The 19,027-nt window shown below is 36.5% G+C and overlaps 2 protein-coding genes across 2 annotated transcripts in view; both read left to right on the top strand.

Moving 5' to 3' along the window:
* The window catches only part of srrm3 (serine/arginine repetitive matrix 3), a 103,291-nt gene extending 102,399 nt beyond the window's left edge, over positions 1-892 (top strand). The window contains exon 14 of the mRNA XM_084413867.1: positions 390-892. Coding sequence (XP_084269993.1) covers positions 390-585 — 196 coding nt within the window. The 3' untranslated portion in view covers positions 586-892. The remainder of the gene's footprint in view (positions 1-389) is intronic.
* A 10,573-nt stretch (positions 893-11,465) lies between these two features.
* Positions 11,466-17,279, top strand: hspb1 (heat shock protein, alpha-crystallin-related, 1). Its single transcript, XM_084413871.1, has 3 exons — positions 11,466-11,964; positions 14,782-14,845; positions 16,294-17,279. The coding sequence occupies exons 1-3, from the start codon at positions 11,565-11,567 to the stop codon at positions 16,460-16,462; spliced, it is 633 nt and encodes a 210-aa protein (XP_084269997.1). The 5' UTR covers positions 11,466-11,564; the 3' UTR covers positions 16,463-17,279.
* The last annotated feature ends 1,748 nt before the right edge of the window (positions 17,280-19,027 follow it).

Here is a 19,027-nt window from a genome sequence, read left to right as displayed (position 1 = left end):
TTTATAACGCAATTCTGACTTTTATATCACGCAATTGCGACTTTATAACGCAATTCTGACTTTATATCACGTATTTCTGACTTTTATAATGCAATTCTGACTTTATATCACACAATTGCGACTTTATAACACAATTGCGACTTTATAACGCAATTCTGACTTTATATCACGCAATTGCGACTTTATATCACGCAATTGTGAGAAAAAAAGTCAGAATGACCTTTTTTTATTATTATTATTCTGTGGCAGAAACAAGCTTTCATAGATATTCCATTGATGGCACACAGCGCATATTTGATTGTTGAGTGGTCAAAGTGGTGTTCAAGTGCTTATGAGTATTTTACTTGTATGTGTCTGCAGTATATAATCTCTCTGTGTGTCTTCCACAGCGCACGAAAGCGGCCGATCCCGTACTACCGGCCGAGCCCGTCCTCTTCCAGCTCCGCCAGCAGCTTCAGCAGTTCCAGTCGCAGTCGCAGCCGCAGCTACAGCAGTTTCAGCAGTCGCAGCCGCAGCCGCTCCAGGAGCCCGAGTCCCACACACAGTTACTACAGCCAAAGCAGCTACGAGAGTCCCGGATTCTGAGGCCGACTGCAGGTACACAGGGGGAACGTCAACATCTCAACCGCTGCAGGACAGGATCTGCGCTGAAGAGAACCACTGATCAAACGCAGCGGGTGTCGGGGTTTCCGGCTGCTTTCGTGACAGGACTCTGTAAAAAGTCAGGGTGGAGTAACACTGAAAATTTAAAACTGAACAAAAATAACAGGTTAAAGGTGAAGAGGGTGAATACACTGCAAAATTTCCTTTTTTTGTTTTGTTTTTTTGTTTTGTTTTCCAGTACAAATATCTAAACGTTTTTAAATCAAGATACATTTATTTGAGAAGGTCAAATAAAATAAAAAAATGCATAATTTTTCCTGGAAAAGTATCAAAAGTGAGTTTATGCTTAAACCAAGAAACAATATTTTTCTTATATTTCTTCTTGTTTTAAGCATGAACTCACTTTTAATACTTTTCCAGGATACACTTAACTCAGAGGGAAAACAAGATCATTTTTTTAAATCCCATTGGCAGGTTTTTTTGGTTTAAGCAAAAACGTTTTGATCGATTGAGTATAAGTTGAGTAAAAAATACTGTGAAATACCGAGTAAAACTGCAAAAATACTGATACTAAAAATACTACAGCCTACTTTTTTGTGGGTGTATCTGATGCAAATCCTCTCAATTCATTTTTTGTAGTTTTGAACGGCAAGAAAATATTTGTATCTGTTCTTTATTTCCACAATGGCAGATATTTTTTTCTTGTTTTGAGAAAAAACTTCTTTTTTTTAACTATAATTTTTTTTTTAAAAACAAGTCATTTTGCTTCTTAAGTTCATGCATCTTGATTTCAGAATGTTTAGATATTTGTACTAGAAAACAAGACAAAAATATATTTTAGAAATTACACACTTCACCCTTAACTTAGGCTTTGTTCATAGAGTGAAAATCGTATTTTATTTATTTATTTATTTATTTATTTATTTTTGGTGTGTCCAATTCAAATCCACTTAATCCATTTTTTTTCCAAGAAAATGCATAAAATCAGATTTTTCCGTTCTGTCTTTCCACAATGACTCATAATAATACTACTAATGACGATAAGTTATCACTATGACAAATTATGTAGATACACTGAATATGAAATCCACCGTCTGAAGAATCACTGGATGAGAAACCGTCCTAAAGAGCGGGTGTGTGTTCAGCATCAACTAAACATTTTTACGCAGTGAATTTGGAAATAACTGCAAACAAAGATATCTGACATTACATAATAAAATACAGCCGGTCTGTACAGATTAAAACCAGCCGCTCATTTTACACACCGACCCTATAAGATGCTGACACACACTTATGATGCACACAGATATTGATGCTGTCAGCATTTCTGTATTAAACAGATTCAATGTTACAAATAGATCCAGTGTCTCTATTTAAAGACTAAAAGGCCTGAAGAACAAAGATAAGATGAGCACTTTTTTTTTCCTGAAATTCTTCCACGCTGCAAAAATAACCAAAAAACACACACCGGGTTAAGAAAGAGACTAATCGTGATGAGTCTAAAACATTCGCAAACTCAAGAGACTGTATTCCTACACTGAAGAGGAACGAAGAACAAACTACTCCATTTTACAGTAGCTTATGATTTGGGTGAATCTCAGAAAGAAATGTTCATACAGAAACAAGAAATGAAGTGTTGTACAAAGATATTAAGACTGTTTAAACATCATAAAGATTTTGTGAATTTTGACTTTATTTTCATAACAATTAAGTGCATTTAACCCAAATATTAACTTAACTATTATATATATATATGCACACCATTTTTTATTTCGGTTACTGACAATTGGGTGTTTTAAACGTGTATATTTAGTCTTTTAAATAATAATTATCCCTCTGGAGCTCTTTGGTCGTTTTTGACCGAACAAATTGTACGTTTAGTTTTTTTTATACGTTTTTACTTCATCGGAATGGTACGAAACTTGGCAAAAGTTTTGGCTCTTGCTATGTGAACACACACACACACACACACACACACACACACACACACACATGCAAAAAATCATGAACATAATTCGAACAGTCCTGATAAAAATAGTAGAGAAATTATCACATTGAAAATGAATTCCATCTAGTGGAAGCGATGAAACTAAACATAATCTCATTTTTTTAAGATATTAACCTCAAATTTGGAACTCAACTTGTTTAGATTTATGGCTTTGATTTTCTCGCAGAGTAAAACTTGTTTTGGAAAATTAATATTTCATATTAAAAAAATGAAATAGTGTTTTTGTGCGTTTTTCATCACAATAAACGTAAACTTTCTTTTTATTACCTTTTTCTCCTTTTTCTTTAAAATGAAACCGTCTGAGCTCCAAAGATTTATGATGGTTTAAGCTGGAAATTTCTGTTTATTAAAAATTGAATAAATGGATTAAAAGTATTGCATAAATATAATTTAGTACCATAACATAAAATACCCTAAAAATACAAAACATCACGTGAACAACATTATTAAACTAAAATATAGTACATTCATTTAATTGAAATAATATATCAAATTAAAATGTAAAATTCTGTTATTTTTGACCGCCACATGAGGAGCACCAGAGGGTTAAACATGCTTCATGTTTTTATTATTATGCAATTATAAAAAAATTTTTTTTTTTTTTTTACTTTGGATTAAAAATGATTTACAGATTTTTTTTATATATATATCATTTTTTCATTTTTTTTTTTTTTGAGATTCACCCATTTATTATGTAAAAAAGCACATCCGTTTTGTTTCGTTTTGTATTATAATGACTGTACGTCAGGATGTTTTAGTTTGAATATTTCCGCTGCAAGTTTTGGCTGTAAACTATGCACTGTATATTCCAAGTTATATACCGGATTATATAAAGGCTTGGTCTGTGGAAAAGCTTGGCATGATGCAGAGGAGAGAGTGTGTGTGTGTGTGTGTGTGTATCCGGGTGTAAGTCGCTCTCCCCTCCTAAACTCTCGGATCTCTGTGGAAAATCCATATCTGATGCACCTATAATGTCCATTTTGGAGATGTGATATTTCTTATTATATACAGTATTCCACTTCTACTTTGGCTGTGTTTAGTGCATATAAATACGGTTAGAGCTCTGTGTTGTACAGTTATTCTCCAGTCTCTAGTGTAGGAGCACTTATACCTGAAACCAGGCTGCAAAAATATACACGCACACGTCTTTATGAGCATATTTATTCATGTTATTCTATTTATTCCGTGATGCTGTTTATTTAATATTCGTTGCATATTTATTTTGTTATTTATTACTTTTTTTTCTTTTTTTTTGGCTCTGAGAAAATGTTTTTATAAGGACTTGCACCATTTTCTGTGCGTATTGCACGTTTGCAAAGTTATGATCGTTTGTACTGACAAGCTTCTGCATCCTTTAAAGTCAACATGAAGACTTTATTAATGTTCTTATTTTCAAGGATTCATCCATGCACGCTATCCCAATCATTTTTCATCAACTTTCTCCACCTCTGAAATAAAACACATTTTCCTTGAATATGCTGTCGCACTCTGAAATACGTCACATTCTGGAGGCATCATGTTGACCTTAAATGCAGAACTACACTGAATTATTATGGAATTATTATTTTTTAAGCAGAAGACTGGATGTTGTTTTACGAGTTTGCATTTTGCAAATATTGATTATGATTTATTGTACTGTTTTTCTTCTCATTCGCTCCTTCAAACGGAGACTGAGCTGGCCTTTTATCAGTTATTTCTTCTTCTTCTTTGTCTTTCTCTCCTGGAAAGAGCTAATAAAGGAGGCGGATCATGTGAACTTTGACCTCGTGATGCAGGAATCGGCCTCAGTCTTCCTTTCGCCAGTGTTATATGATTTCACACACACCTGTTGATTTAATAATGTGAGTTGATACAGCTCGAACTTCCCAACTGTATAAAGTCAGTAGATTTAGTGACCAGTCATAATTAAACACAATAAAAGTATCTGCAAATGAATCATCTCCACGTCCTCTTCTTGCTCTGGAGTTTTGGCTTGTCTCTTGTGCTCAGAATGAAACACACCTTGTGATAAAAGAAGCACATTTCAGCAAAAAGAGTATTATTACATAAATAATATAATATATCTAAGTGTGAACTGAACACTTTAGTTTAGGGTCCAGATCTCACTCTTAATAGCTGCTTATTATCATGCATATTACTGGGAGATTGGCTGTTAAAGCACATATTAATGTCTTATTCTGCATGATCATATTCTACATCCCTTAATCCTACAATACCTAACCTTAACAACTACCTTACTAACTATTAATAAGCAGTAATTAGGAATCAAAATTCATAGTTAATGGTTAATAATTAATAATTAATAATGAGAATTGGACCCTAAGTTAAATGTGACCATATTTTTATATACTCCCTTTGATTGTCTTTGAAATATGATGAAGAACCGCTGGATGTAGACTGATGGTTTTCGGGGGAAATTGCGTACGTCACTCGCACGTGTGTGTCTCGTCATATCCAAAAATAGAGTAAAGTTGCTCCTGCTGTTGCTGCGTGTCTGGTGTGTGTGTGTGTGTGTGTGTGTGTGTGTGTGTGTGTGTGTGTGTGTGGCAGAGGTTAGTTGTTAAAACGAGAGAGAAAGGTTGATATGGAACCACTAAATCTCCAACCTCCGGAGAATCACTCGTGGAGGCGGGGCTCATTTGCATATTCATAAGAACCGCGTATACTAAATGAGGCAAGGGTGTCGAGTTACATTCAAGATATTTTAAGACATGAATAATTTTTTTAAGGGATAAAATGACTGACTACAGGGGGACTTTAAATACTAGACACTATTGGAATAAGTTCTAGTATCTAAAATAATAAGTACTAGTAGAGCATGAAAATAGAGACTAATACGTTTTAAAGGTTAATTGTTAAAGCAGCTTGCCATACGCAGTGTGTTATTCTGATCATATCTTTCAGAGTGTCTTCAGTGTGTTATAATCTGTCAACACTCGCTGTACACACTCATGTGATCCCGCCGGGTCTGTGTCTGGAAGGTTCCGGCTCTCTCCCGTTCACCGTGGAAAATAATGGACCGGTTGTATTTATAGACCCGTGAGCTCAGCTGGAATATCGCTCTTCTGTTCACTTCTATAATGTTCTTTCATTCGCTTCTTCCAGGATTATTGAGTTGCAGAACATTCCAAACTCCACAAAAGGATAAAAGCGTGTGAAATTAATTAAATTTATTGAGATTATTTTTTTCTATCGTAATATGAAGTAACTGTTTATTAAAGCAATGCGGCTTTTGAGGTCTTGCTACAGTCAGTCCATTATATTCACAATATCACATGATTTATTGAACCTTATTGCATAAATAATTCAAAAAACAACTTGTCATTAACTAAACCTAAGATTAAAACCAGAACACACACACACACACACACACACACACACACACACACACACACACACACACACTCTATCTTTATCTCTCTCTCTCTCTCACACACACACACACAGACACACACACACACACACACACACTCTCTATCTCTCTCTCACACACACAAACACACACACAATCTCTGTCTCCCTCTCTCTCTCTCTCTCTTTCTCTCTCTCACACACACACACACACACACACACACACACACACACTCTCTATCTCTCTCTCACACACACTCTCTCTCTCTCTCTCACACACACACACACACACACACACACACACACACTCTCTATCTCTCTCTCACACACACTCTCTCTTTCTCTCTCTCTCTCTCTCTCTCTCTCTCTCTCTCTCTCACACACACACACACACACACACACACAAACACACACACACAATCTTTGAGGTCTTGCTACAGAGTCAGTCCATTATATTCACAATATAACATGATTTATTGTACCTTATTGCATAAATCTACACATTTGTCTTAGTAGTTGCTGTCTTGCCATTGTGACTTTCAAGCTGGCGAATGCTAGTTATTATGGTATATGAAATCTTTCAGTATCATGGTATATAAATCAAAGAACTATGGCATTACAATCTGACACATCTCAGTATTTACATTTCTCAAAACTGCTGACATTGCATTTAAGGTCCACATTTCATCATTCCGTGGGAACTGAACCCCTGACCTTTGCGTTGCAAGCGCTCTCCTGTTTTTCATACGGTTATGTATTTTTGGCATCATACACAGTGCAGGAATGGAAATGTCTCCTGCAGATTTAGAGTTTGTGTTAATGTGGGGCTGAAATGAAACTGCTGACTCACTGTTGGAGGATTTCTGTGAATATTTGAGTTATGCTGATACACACACGCACCATTACTCTTATTTCAATGCAATATGAGATATTGTTTATGAAGATGACATAATATTGTGTAAGAGAAGTGAGAAATCCTCTCTCTGAAGCAGCGCTATTTTAGTTTCCTTGTTATATTGGTTTTAGCTTTAGTTAATGATTATAACTTTGTTTTGAATATGTTCAGAAGTAAAACTTTAGTATTTTTTTTTCCGAGCTTTTCTACGTTTGCTTTGATTTGCCTGTGAGTGTCGTCCTGTTTGTCTGCAGTGTTAGTGGAGCATCAGTGATATACTGTTATAGTTATTACAGTTTTTTTGGATTGCTTACACTCTAAAATTAAAAGTAGTACACTATTAGCAAAACCTTACACTCAAGAAGCAAAACATCTGCCCATATTTGCACAACTATAAGCACATTGTCAACCTCACACTTGTTGCAAAACTCTACACACAGTGATTTGCAAAACACCAAACACACTTAACATACATTACACACAAAAATCTATCATCAAGTCACTTCCTTGCAATACCAAAGCACTGACTGTCAAATTACCGCACCGTCCAACCAATTGGTTCAACACAGTCATCAGGTGTGCAAACACTTGTTTGCTTAATTGTAGACACACCAATCAGGTGTATAAGCACTATAAAAAGCAGCAGGTGAGTTCATCGGTCTTCAAGCACAATGGAAAGAGTCAGAGAAAGAGTAAGACGAGGAGGAGAACGAGGAGGAGGAAGGGGAGGAAGAGGAATCAACAGAGGAAGAGATGGAGGCCATGCTGGAGGTAGAGGTAGAGGTAGAGGAAGAGGAAGAGGAAGAGGTAGAGGAAGAGGTAGAGGTAGAGGTAGAGGAAGAGGTAGAGGAAGAGGTAGAGGAAGAGGAAGAGGTAGAGGAAGAGGTAGAGGTAGAGGTAGAGGAAGAGGAAGAGGAAGAGGTAGAGGAAGAGGTAGAGGAAGAGGAAGAGGTAGAGGAAGAGGAAGAGGAAGAGGTAGAGGAAGAGGTAGAGGAAGAGGAAGAGGTAGAGGTAGAGGTAGAGGAAGAGGAAGAGGAAGAGGTAGAGGTAGAGGAAGAGGAAGAGGTAGAGGAAGAGGTAGAGGAAGAGGTAGAGGAAGAGGTAGAGGAAGAGGAAGAGGTAGAGGAAGAGGAAGAGGTAGAGGAAGAGGAAGAGGAAGACAAGAAGGTGCTCAAAGAGGACCGAATCTGACAAATGAGATCCGCGCAACACTGGTTGACCACGTTGTCAACCACGGCCTGACGCTGACGGAGACTGGACTGCGAGTACAGCCAAATCTAAGCCGATACACAGTGGCAAGTGTGATACAGTTTTTCTCGATTGTTTACACACATTTTCTGAAAGCATGCCTCATATTCTCAGAACTCTACACACAAATCCAAAAACACACACACAATGGGCAAAACCCCTCAATTCTCCTGCAAAATTAAACTTTACATTCAAAACAATGTTATTTCTTCTCAAAATGGTATTTTGTTTTCAAACGACACACACAAACCATCACATGAATAGACATTTATAAGAACCAGTTGAACACTGATGTGCTCAATGTAAAACACTATGATGAATGGAAAACACTTCTTCTCCATTCATCATAATGACTTAGGCCTTTACTTTGGTTCAGTGTTACACTTTCTACAGACAGTACATACATAAGTGTGTTGTAAAATATTTGAGAATATTGTTTTTATACTCAGAACACACAAATACACGGTAACAAATATATTTTATTTTTCCTACAAAAACAATGTACACACAGTGTACATCCCCAACCAACACAAAGTTGTACATACAGTGGTCTACATACAAAACAACAGAAGAATTGACTGTATACAGTTACAGTAATGTTGGCATCCATTGCTCCATTGAAGAGCTCACCTGTGGCCTTTTATGCTAAAGCTCTGATTGCTAATTGTAAAACTGTGTGACGGGTGTTTGCCCATATGATGAGTCAGTCAGTGTGCATATCTGAATGGCAGTGTGTTCCTGTGAAAACAAGAGATTTTCTGCATGAAAATTGTGCCAAAAGCAGAGAATTGTGTGTAGTGTTCTGAAAAAAGTGTGTTTTAGAGCTGCAGTTTGAGTGTAAAGCAGGAATTGTGCTTGTAGTTTAGCAGAATTGGTTCAGGGGATTGGTGAATGAGTTACATGTTGTGCTCATTGTGTCTCAAGTACCAGTATTAGTGTGTAAACAATTGAGAAAAACTGTAAGAACATTTCGACTGGAAAATAGATATTATAAAAATATCATCATATCAAAAACATCTGCACGGGTTCAGTAACTGCTTACAGTACTGTATTCTATGCACTCTCAGCACTTCTGTTACCTTTTCCTGTGAAATTACTGTACTATTGTATACTGTGGTTTTTTCTACATAGGATTGAGGGTCAGGAACGACAAGGGGGAAGGCCTCCTATGTTCACAGAACAGCAAGAGAGGGAGATAGTAAACATGGTTTTGGCCAACAATGCTATAACACTCAATCAGCTCCAAGCTAACATTGTCAATAACCACGCCAGTTTCAACGATATCCATCAGGTCTCAACATCCTAAAAAAAAAAACATATTCAAATGAAGCAAATTTATCGAGTGCCTTTCGAGCGCAATTCCGAAAGGCTGAAACGACTGCGGCGTGATTATGCAGAGGTATGTACTCACTTTAGCAGTGTGATCTTGCATACTGTCTCATAATCTTTTACTGTACTGTAATATGTATACTAGATCTACACTGAACTACACAATTTTGCCTGACACTGTTCTTCAGAGAGTTTTACGAATGGATGGAGAGGAGATCCAGCATGAGTTCATTTACGTAGATGAACGTTACGAGAACACGAAGGAGGGGAAGAAACATCATTGGCCACAGGGCTATAGTCAATGTCCCAGGGCAACGTGGGGGTAATATAACACTCTGTGCAGCCGTTACACAGAATGGGGTCCTCCACCGCCATGCCCATATGGGCCCTTACAACACAGCACTCATACTTACATTCTTGGACCAATTGCACAACATAGCAGCAGCAAATCAAATCGATCATATGCAATACATTGTTGTCTGGGACCATGTGTCTTTCCACCGCTCTGCTCTGGTTCTGAACTGGTTTCAGCAACATCCACATTTCACCGTCCTATATCTTCCACCATACTCTCCATTCCTCAACCCTATAGAAGAGTTTTTCTCATCCAAGCCATGGAGGAGGCCTGTGACCAGATAGAGGGAGCAGCAATGCAAGGATGGATTCGTCAATCAAGACGTTTCTTTCCAAGGTGTCTTGCTAATGACAACATTGCCTGCGATGTTGATGAAATTCTCTGGCCAGATCCAGCTAGGCGACGAGACAATGTCTAGTTTTGTTTTGTTTTTGTTTTTTTTACAGTAAACTTACAGTACAATACATAAAGTGATATTTTGTTACAGTATTATGAATCTCCATGTCAACATTTTGGGCGTGTTGAGAAATAAATGAGTTTCTTCAGTCTGCAACATTGGTCTTGCAATCCAAAAAAACTGTAATATCTTCATTTTTTATTGTAGTTTCAATGATTTCGTGTGTGTGTGAGACAGAGAGAGAGAGAGAGAGAGAGAGAGAGTGTGTGTGTGTGTGTGAGAGAGAGAGAGAGAGAGAGAGAGAGAGAGAAAGAGTGTGTGTGTGTGTGTGTGTGTGTGTGTGTGTGTGTGTGTGTGTGTGTGTGTGTGTGTGTGTGTGTGTGTGTGTGCGTGTGTCTGTATGTGTGTGTGTGTGTGTGTGTGTGTGTGTGTGTGTGTGTGTGTGTGTGTGTGTGTGTGTGTGTGTGTGTGTGTGTGTGTGTGTGTGTGTGTGTGTGTGTGTGTGTGTGTGTGTGTGTGTTCTGGTTTTAATCTTCGGTTTAGATAACGACAAGGTTTTTTTGTTGATCTCTCTGATCTGTGTTCTCAGTGTTCATTCATTCCACTGATCTCCTGTAAATGTGTGTGTGTGTGTGTAAATCCTCTATCAGCACGTGTGTGTTTGCTCACCTGTTATTTCTGTGTGTTTGGGTCTGTTTCTGCTGACTCTGTGTGCTTTACAACAATCCCGGATTCCTCCGCTCCAGTGTCATGACAGGAATGTGTGTGTGTGTGTGTGTGTGAGCACCAGGAAAGGGGTCGGGGTCGGAGTCGCTTCGGGAAGGCCTTTGCCTCGGATGCCATTCTCATGTAAAGCCGTCCGTGAATAAACATTCGGGTCACTTCTATAAATATCCGGGTGTGTGTGTGTGTGTGTGTGGGGGGGGGGTGTAATATTGTCAATGTTATTGCAAGCGCTCTCCTGTTTGCCATACAGTTATGAATATCTGGCATCATACCCAATACAGGAATGAAAATGTCTCATGCGAGGCCATCCGTGACTTTAGCTGGACAATAACTTTATTCTAGATCTGCTAAAAGCCAAAACAATCTCTATTATCTCTGTAAAGCTGTGTCTATATTGTTAAAAGCGCTGTATAAATAAAGATGACTTGACTTGACTGTTTTTGGCATCATACACACTGCAGGAATGAAAATGTCTCATGCAAAGCCGTCCGTGAATAGACATTCTAGTCACTTCCATAAATATCCGGATGGGAGGAGGTGTTGCACTAGTGTGGAAGGGGGTCGGCCAATACGTTCTTATAAATCCCAGCTCTGCCAAACGGGACACAACACTCTCCTGAAAACTTTCAGAGACAGAACTCACACTCGAGCCATGGCCGAGAGACGGATTCCCTTCAACTTTATGCACGGCCCATCCTGGGATCCTTTCCGGGACTGGTACCAGGGCAGTCGGCTCTTCGATCAAACCTTCGGGATGCCACCCTTCTCCGAGGAGATTCCCACTTTCCCGAGCACGCACTGGCCGGGATACATGCGTTCCTTCGGACACCCCGACATGGCCTGTTTGATGCAGAGTCCAGCTCAGATGCCCATGTCTCCTCCCGCTGGGATGGTTCCTCAGAACTACGGGCGGGCCTTGTCCCGACAGCTGAGCTCGGGAATGTCCGAGATAAAGCAGACTCAGGACGCCTGGAAGATCAGCCTGGATGTCAATCACTTCGCCCCCGAGGAGCTGACGGTGAAGACCAAAGATGGAGTGGTGGAGATCAGCGGTGAGCACTTCGCTTTTTATCTCATAATTATGACTTAACATCTCATTATTTCAACTTTGTCACAGTTATGACATTTTATGTCATAATTATGCATTTGAATCCATAATAGATTTTTTCTTCTCGTAATTGACTTTTTATGTCATGATTGACTTATCACAAAATTATGACTTAGTATCTCATAATTTCAACTTATTGTGATATAATTATGGATTTTTATCTCATACTTACAACTTAGTATCTCATGCATTTGTATAATTGATTTTTCTTTCTCGTAATAATGACTTAATTTCTTATCATTTAAACTTTTTGTCACAATTATGACTTTATGTCATAATTGACTTATCTCATAATTATGACTTAGTATCTCATAATTTCAATTTATTGTGTCAATTATGGCTTATATCTCAAAATTATGAATTAGTATCTCATAAAGTCAACTTATTGAGATAATTACGGCTTTGTATCTCATAATTATGACTTAGTATCTCATAAATTCAACTTTTTTCACACAAACTTTTGACTTTTTACCTCATATTTTTTACCTATTGTGTCATAATTATGGCTTTTAATCTCAAAATTGTGTCTTAATATCATAATTTTGATTTATTGTATAATAGTTATGGCTTTTTATCTCAAATTTATAAAAAAAAAATTCTAATGTGGTGTAAATGGTCTTCCATAAGGAAGAGAGGTGGTCGAGTGTGAAGTAAAGGACGGCTGCTGAAACACAGATGTTGCTGGGAGAGTTGTATCTTCTGTAGGGCGGGAGCTGATAAATGAGGCCAGCAAAATTCCTGAGATATTACACAGCCAGAGCACAGAGCGGTTAAAACGGCAGGATAATGTGTGTTAACTGACGTGTGCAAGCGAGTTATTGCTCTTTCGCAGCTCATCACGAGACTTTGTGTCATTTAACATTTTGTATGCAAGATCTTTGTTGTTTAGTATGGAAAAGAAATGCATCAGATTTCAGAAGTAAAATGGCTGGTGAATAGGGAGCGTGGATCTAGTGAAGTAATACACACTGGACTCTTTTAAAGGGGTGGTTGATTATGATTTCACTTTTCTTTAGTTAGTGTGTAATGTTGCTGTTTGATCATAAACAACATCTGCAAAGTTACAACGCTCAAAGTTCAGAGCAAAGGGAGATATTTGCTTTTAAAGAAATCGCTTTTTAAGGACTACAACAAACGGCTGGTAGAGACTACACCACATTCCTCCCGGGTTAGTGACATCACCAACCCTAGAATTTACATAAACCCCGCCCCCTGAACACACGATTTATAGATTATCATGACAGAATATGCTAATTAATGACTAGAAGATAACTACACATCAGCTACATAAATTCATCAACTAACCATTCAGAAATGTCCTGTTGCTTCTACATGTTGTCACTTCTTCTTGAGTCTCTCCATCATTGTCTGACTCCGGTTTGAACATAAAAGGCTAAAAGTTTTTGAAATGTTCAGTGCGTGTGTGTGTGAGGTAAAAGGACACAAGCTCTTGAAGCTCCGCCCCCTGTGCCGGGAGCAGCAGCTCATTTGCATTTAAAGAGACAGACACAAAACGGTGTGTTTTTGCTCATCCTCAAAAAGTGACAACTTTAACATGCTATATAAAAATATCTGTGGGGTATTTTGAGCTAAAACTTCACACACACACTCTGGGGACATCAGAGACTTATTTTACATCTGGTGAAAAGGGCATTATACCACCCCTTTAAATGACTCTCATATCACATCCATCTCTGTGTTGGTCTCTATCAGATGATGAGGGTCATCTGAGGTTTCAGACATGTTGTCTACACAAACAGAGCCGGTGCTGGGTTACAGAGTTTGAGCTTTGAGGAACACTGAAAGGACAGCGAGGTCAAATGAACCATGTTGTGTTGCACACGTGATTTAGAACAGAGGAAACATGAGCGTGAAGCTCAGTCAATGTGCGGTAAAACACTCTTTACTGTCACAAAGAAGTGTGTGATGTGTCTGTGACATTAATTCACATCAGTGTGAACGGTGATTGATAATGCAAAACAATCCTAGGGTGTTGCTAATGAGATCTTGGTAACACTTTACAATACGGTTCATTAGTTAACATGAACTAAGAATGAGCAAATACTTCTACAGCATTTAATAATCTTAGTTGATATTAACTTCAACATTTACTATTAAAATCAAATGTTGTATTTGTTAACATTAGTTAATGCACTGTGAACTAACATGAACAAACAATGAACAGCTGGATTTATATTAACAAACATTAACAAAGATTAATAAATACTGTGATAAATGTTTTGTTCATTGTTAGTTCATGTTAGTTAATACATTACCTAATGTTAACTAACGAAACCGGTTACACTTTATTTTAAGGTGTCATTGTTACAGTGTAATTATAAATGTAAGTACTGAGTAATATTAAGCAACTACATGTACTTACTATAGGGTTAGGATTTGGTTGAGTGTTAGTTGCATGTAATTATGCATAATTTACTGTTATTACTATGGTAAGTACATGTACCATATGTTACAAGGACACTGTAAAATAAAGTGCTACCATGAAACCTTATTGTAAAGTGTTACCGAGATCTTATAAATAAGTGGTTTCATATAAAATTAGAGATAAATACAGAGTGGATAGCACATCATTTGATCAAATGAGATTTTAATGAGAAATATTGTTGCAGATGTTGCTATTTTTAGATCTTGTCATTTTGAGTTCAGTCTCCATTTGCTCTCCTTTTAATGCAGAATCTGAAATAATCTCACTTGTGTGTCTTCTTCTCTATGTGTCCGTTCACATCTGATCTTCATGCAGGCAAACATGAGGAGAGGAAGGACGAGCACGGCTTTGTGTCCAGATGTTTCACCAGGAAATACACGTAAGTCCTGAGATGCTGATGAAGCACACTTGATCATTTAGACTTTTTGTTATAAGTATGCATTTTTTATTCATATATCTCATATTATGACTTAATATCTCATTATTTCAACTTTGTCACAGTTATGACATTTTTATGTTATAATTTACTTATCTCATATTTATGACTTATCTCATAATTTCTATTTATTGTGTCGTAATTATGGCTTTTATCTAATAATTATGACTTAGTATCTCATATTGACGTTTTATGTCATTTATGCATTTGTATAATTGATTTTTCATCTCGTAATTATGACTTAATTTCTTACAATTTTAACTTTTTGTCACAATTATGACTTTTATATCTTAATTGACTTATCTCACAATTATGACTTAGTATCTAATCATTTCGACATATTGTGTCATAATTATGTCTTTTATCTCATAATTATGTCTTAGTATCTCATATTGACGTTTTATGTCATTTATGCATTTGTATAATTTATTTTTTATCTCATAATTATTACTTAATTTCTCATAATGATTTTTGTCACAATTATGATTTTTATGCCATAATTGATGTATCTCACAATTATGACTTAGTATCTAATAATTTCAACTTATTGTGTCATAATTATGGCTTTTATCTCATAATTATGACTTAGTATCTCATATTGACGTTTTATGTCATTTATGCATTTGTATAATTGATTTTTTTTATCTCATAATTATTACTTAATTTCTTATAATAATTTTGTCACAATTATGATTTTTATGCCATAATTGATGTATTTCACAATTATGACTTAGTATCTAATAATTTCAACTTATTGTGTCATAATTATGGCTTTTATCTCATAATTATGACTTAGTATCTCATATTGACGTTTTATGTCATTTATGCAGTTGTATAATTTATATTTTTATCTCGTAATTATGACTTAATTTCTTATAATAATCTTTTTTTGTCACAATTGTGATTTTTATGTCATAATTGATTTATCTCACAATTATGACTTAGTAACTAATAATTTCAACTTATTGTGTCATAATTATGGCTTATTATCTCATAATTATGACTTAGTATCACATATTGGTATTTTGTCATTTATGCATTTGTATAATTTATATTTTCTATCTCGTAATTATGACTTAATTTCTTATAATTTTAAGTTTTTGTGTAATAATTATGGCTTATTATCTCAAAATTATGAATTAGTATTTCATCAATTTAACTTATTGTGATATAATTATGGCTTTGTATCTCAAAATTATGACTTAGTATCTCATAATTTGCTGATGCTGATGAAGCACACTTGATAGGTAGGATCAAGAAGCACTATCCAGGGTGGGACCAACAGCATTTGACAATGATTCATGCATCACATTGCATAATACTTCACATCATCATCATTATGATCCTGTTTTGAGAGGTAGGTGTGGTGACACGAGTGTGTTGTGTTGCAGTCTGCCCCCTGGTGTGGACTCTGAGAAGATCACCTCCAGTCTGTCTCCTGAGGGCGTCCTGTCCATCGAAGCTCCTCTGCCCAAACCTGCAATCCAGGGCTCAGAAATCAACATCCCTGTGAATACCGGCAGCAGCGCAGCGGCCGTCAGCACGACAAAGAAACCCTGAGCACTGCAGCAAACACACACACACACACACACACACACACACACACACTGTCTGGTTCGCTATCTTTGGGGACTCTCCATAGACGTAATGGTTTTTATACTGTCCAAACTGTATATTCTGCCCACTTACACTACCCCTAAACCTTCTCACACACACACACACACACACACACACACACACACACACACACACACACACACTGCATTCCCATCTCATTTTTTATGTTTTTGTTTTTCATCTGTGATTCTTTCTTCTCCTCCTCTCTTCTACTCGTAGTAAATCACAATGTGCAAAGCAATCTCTCGAAAACATGCCCATATTTCACCCCCAAATCAAAAGAAAGAATAAATACAAAATCACATTTTTGGACAAAATTAGCATATAATATGTTTTCATGACAATTAACCATTTTACCCCAAATTCTTATTGTAATGAAAAATATTGAATAATAAACACTGAAAAATATGTATTACTTACATTTACACTAGTATTTGTTGCAGTGAATTTAATCATATGCATTTTAAAAATATATATTGTCTAGAGGAACCTATTTTTATGTGAGAATGAGATTTTTTTTCTTTTTCTTTTTTCACTACAATAATGTGAGAATTTAAAATAATGTCACAATTCTAATGACCCTAAAATATGATTGTTCTTTTTGCAAGATTTTTTTTTTCTTTTGATTTTGAGATGAATTATGGACATTTCTTCAGGAGCTTCACATAAATGCTGGTTTTGCTACATTTTTAACACCTTTTCTGAACCACTAGTAAACATACACAGTCAGGCACAATAAAAATAATGTTTGTTTTCATAATCGTATTCATTGTTTTCATCTGCTTCTGTCACCTGGTCCATGTTAGCTATTAGTAATGTTAACCAGTAGTCAGATACTGTATAGCGGTTTAGCGATAGACTAGTGTTGTGGGTATTGCATCCTTTTTAAAACCAATCTGACTCCCTATTAAACTTTTAACTGCCACATCAATTACTGATGCCTTGGGTTTCTGAGGCATTACATTATGTTCTACAATAAAGGCTTTCCCATCATGAGCTATTCTAATGGTAGAATTGGGAATAAACAACTTCAAGGCAAGGCAAATGATTATCTGGCATTTGTCTGTTATCTCTTTATGATCGAGACCACACAATCATTTATTAAAGCAATAAACCCCGCGAAGCCGTGATTTACAGTGGATTTACAACAGCTAAGGGGCGTTGTTTGACGCGGAGCGGAGTGCCTAAAACCCTCTTAGCTGTTCTAAATTCACTGTAAAACATGGCTTCAAGGGACTTATTGCTTTTCCATAAAAATATTAATTTTAATATTAATTTTATTCATAAATAAACACCAGAAACAAAAAATATAACGTTATAACACATTTATTCCTCCGCCAATCAATGTAGTTCCAAAGAGGTTGCCAAGCAACACGCAGCAACAAAGAATCGCAGTAACACTAATGTGATGCGGTCACACGTGTATGTTTATTGAGTAATTACTTACGCGGCTCAACCAATCAGAATCAAGGACCGGAACTATCTGTTTTATAATATATATTTTGAATAATTTGACAATCCTCTCAGCTGAAAATCGGATATCCGACTGGATATGCGTGAGATGCTTGTTCATGACTGTCATCTCAAAAACTATTTTGCTGAATATTTAATGAATCAAACATAAGATCAATTTGGTTATTGACTGTAACTGTAAGAGGTGCGTTAAAATAACAGAGAAGAGATAAAAACGGGTAGAAACCACTTAAATAAGTAATAGAAATGGTTTGAAATGTTTTATGCATAATGTATTTCATAGTGGAGTCATGCATATAAGCTTCATCTACTGAAATAGCATCTGTATGCATGTTTCATGATCACTGCACACAGTTTACATCAGTAGAAAATATATTTTCTGTGGTAAACAAACTACATGATTTATTTATTTATTTTATTATTTTTTAACCCTGTACAGTGATTTAAGAAATGGCCGTGTAGTATAATTACAGAAATGATGAACTGTAATGATTCAAAGGGTTTGTCTTATAGTGAAGAGAATCTTATCCAGCCTAAATAAGTATGCACAATGTTTGTGTATCTATATGAATTTTAGGTTCTGGTCTAGATTCATTTAAGTTTATGTTAAAATGCACAATCACAAACTACCTTGTAACCAATCAGGTCACGAGGGGGGCGGGCTTTAACATATCATTATTAAGCTCCTGAAGCAAGGGAGTTTCAAGAGAAGCCATGTTATCCCAGTATATTTTTCTGTTGATATGAAAAATTGGATACGTTTAGCAATATACCAGGTGAGATTTGTATATGATGTATATTCCGATGTTATGATGAACTATATGCCTTTCCCCACTGACGTTCTAAGTTGTTCAAAGCATTTGTAAGGATGCTGATATCTGACTGTGAGATGGCGAACGGGAACATGGTTTGTGTAACAATAGCAACACATTATTAGCTGTTTGATAACGTAGTCAAGCAAAAGGCTAATCATTTTAATTACCGTCATGTGTCCGACGTTGCAAAGAGCGATACATGACGCCTGTATGAGTGAGT

This window comes from Rutilus rutilus (assembly GCF_951802725.1).
Source record: "Rutilus rutilus genome assembly, chromosome: 7".
NCBI lineage: Eukaryota > Metazoa > Chordata > Actinopteri > Cypriniformes > Leuciscidae > Rutilus > Rutilus rutilus.
This window is presented reverse-complemented; position numbering and strand designations above follow the sequence as displayed.

Coding starts and splice junctions, on each gene's coding strand:
- hspb1 (XM_084413871.1), top strand. CDS start 11,565: ATGGCCGAGAGACGGATTCCCTTCAACTTTATGCACGGCCCATCCTGG. Junction 11,965..14,781: donor TGGAGTGGTGGAGATCAGCG/GTGAGCACTTCG, acceptor ATCTTCATGCAG/GCAAACATGAGGAGAGGAAG. Junction 14,846..16,293: donor TGTTTCACCAGGAAATACAC/GTAAGTCCTGAG, acceptor GTTGTGTTGCAG/TCTGCCCCCTGGTGTGGACT.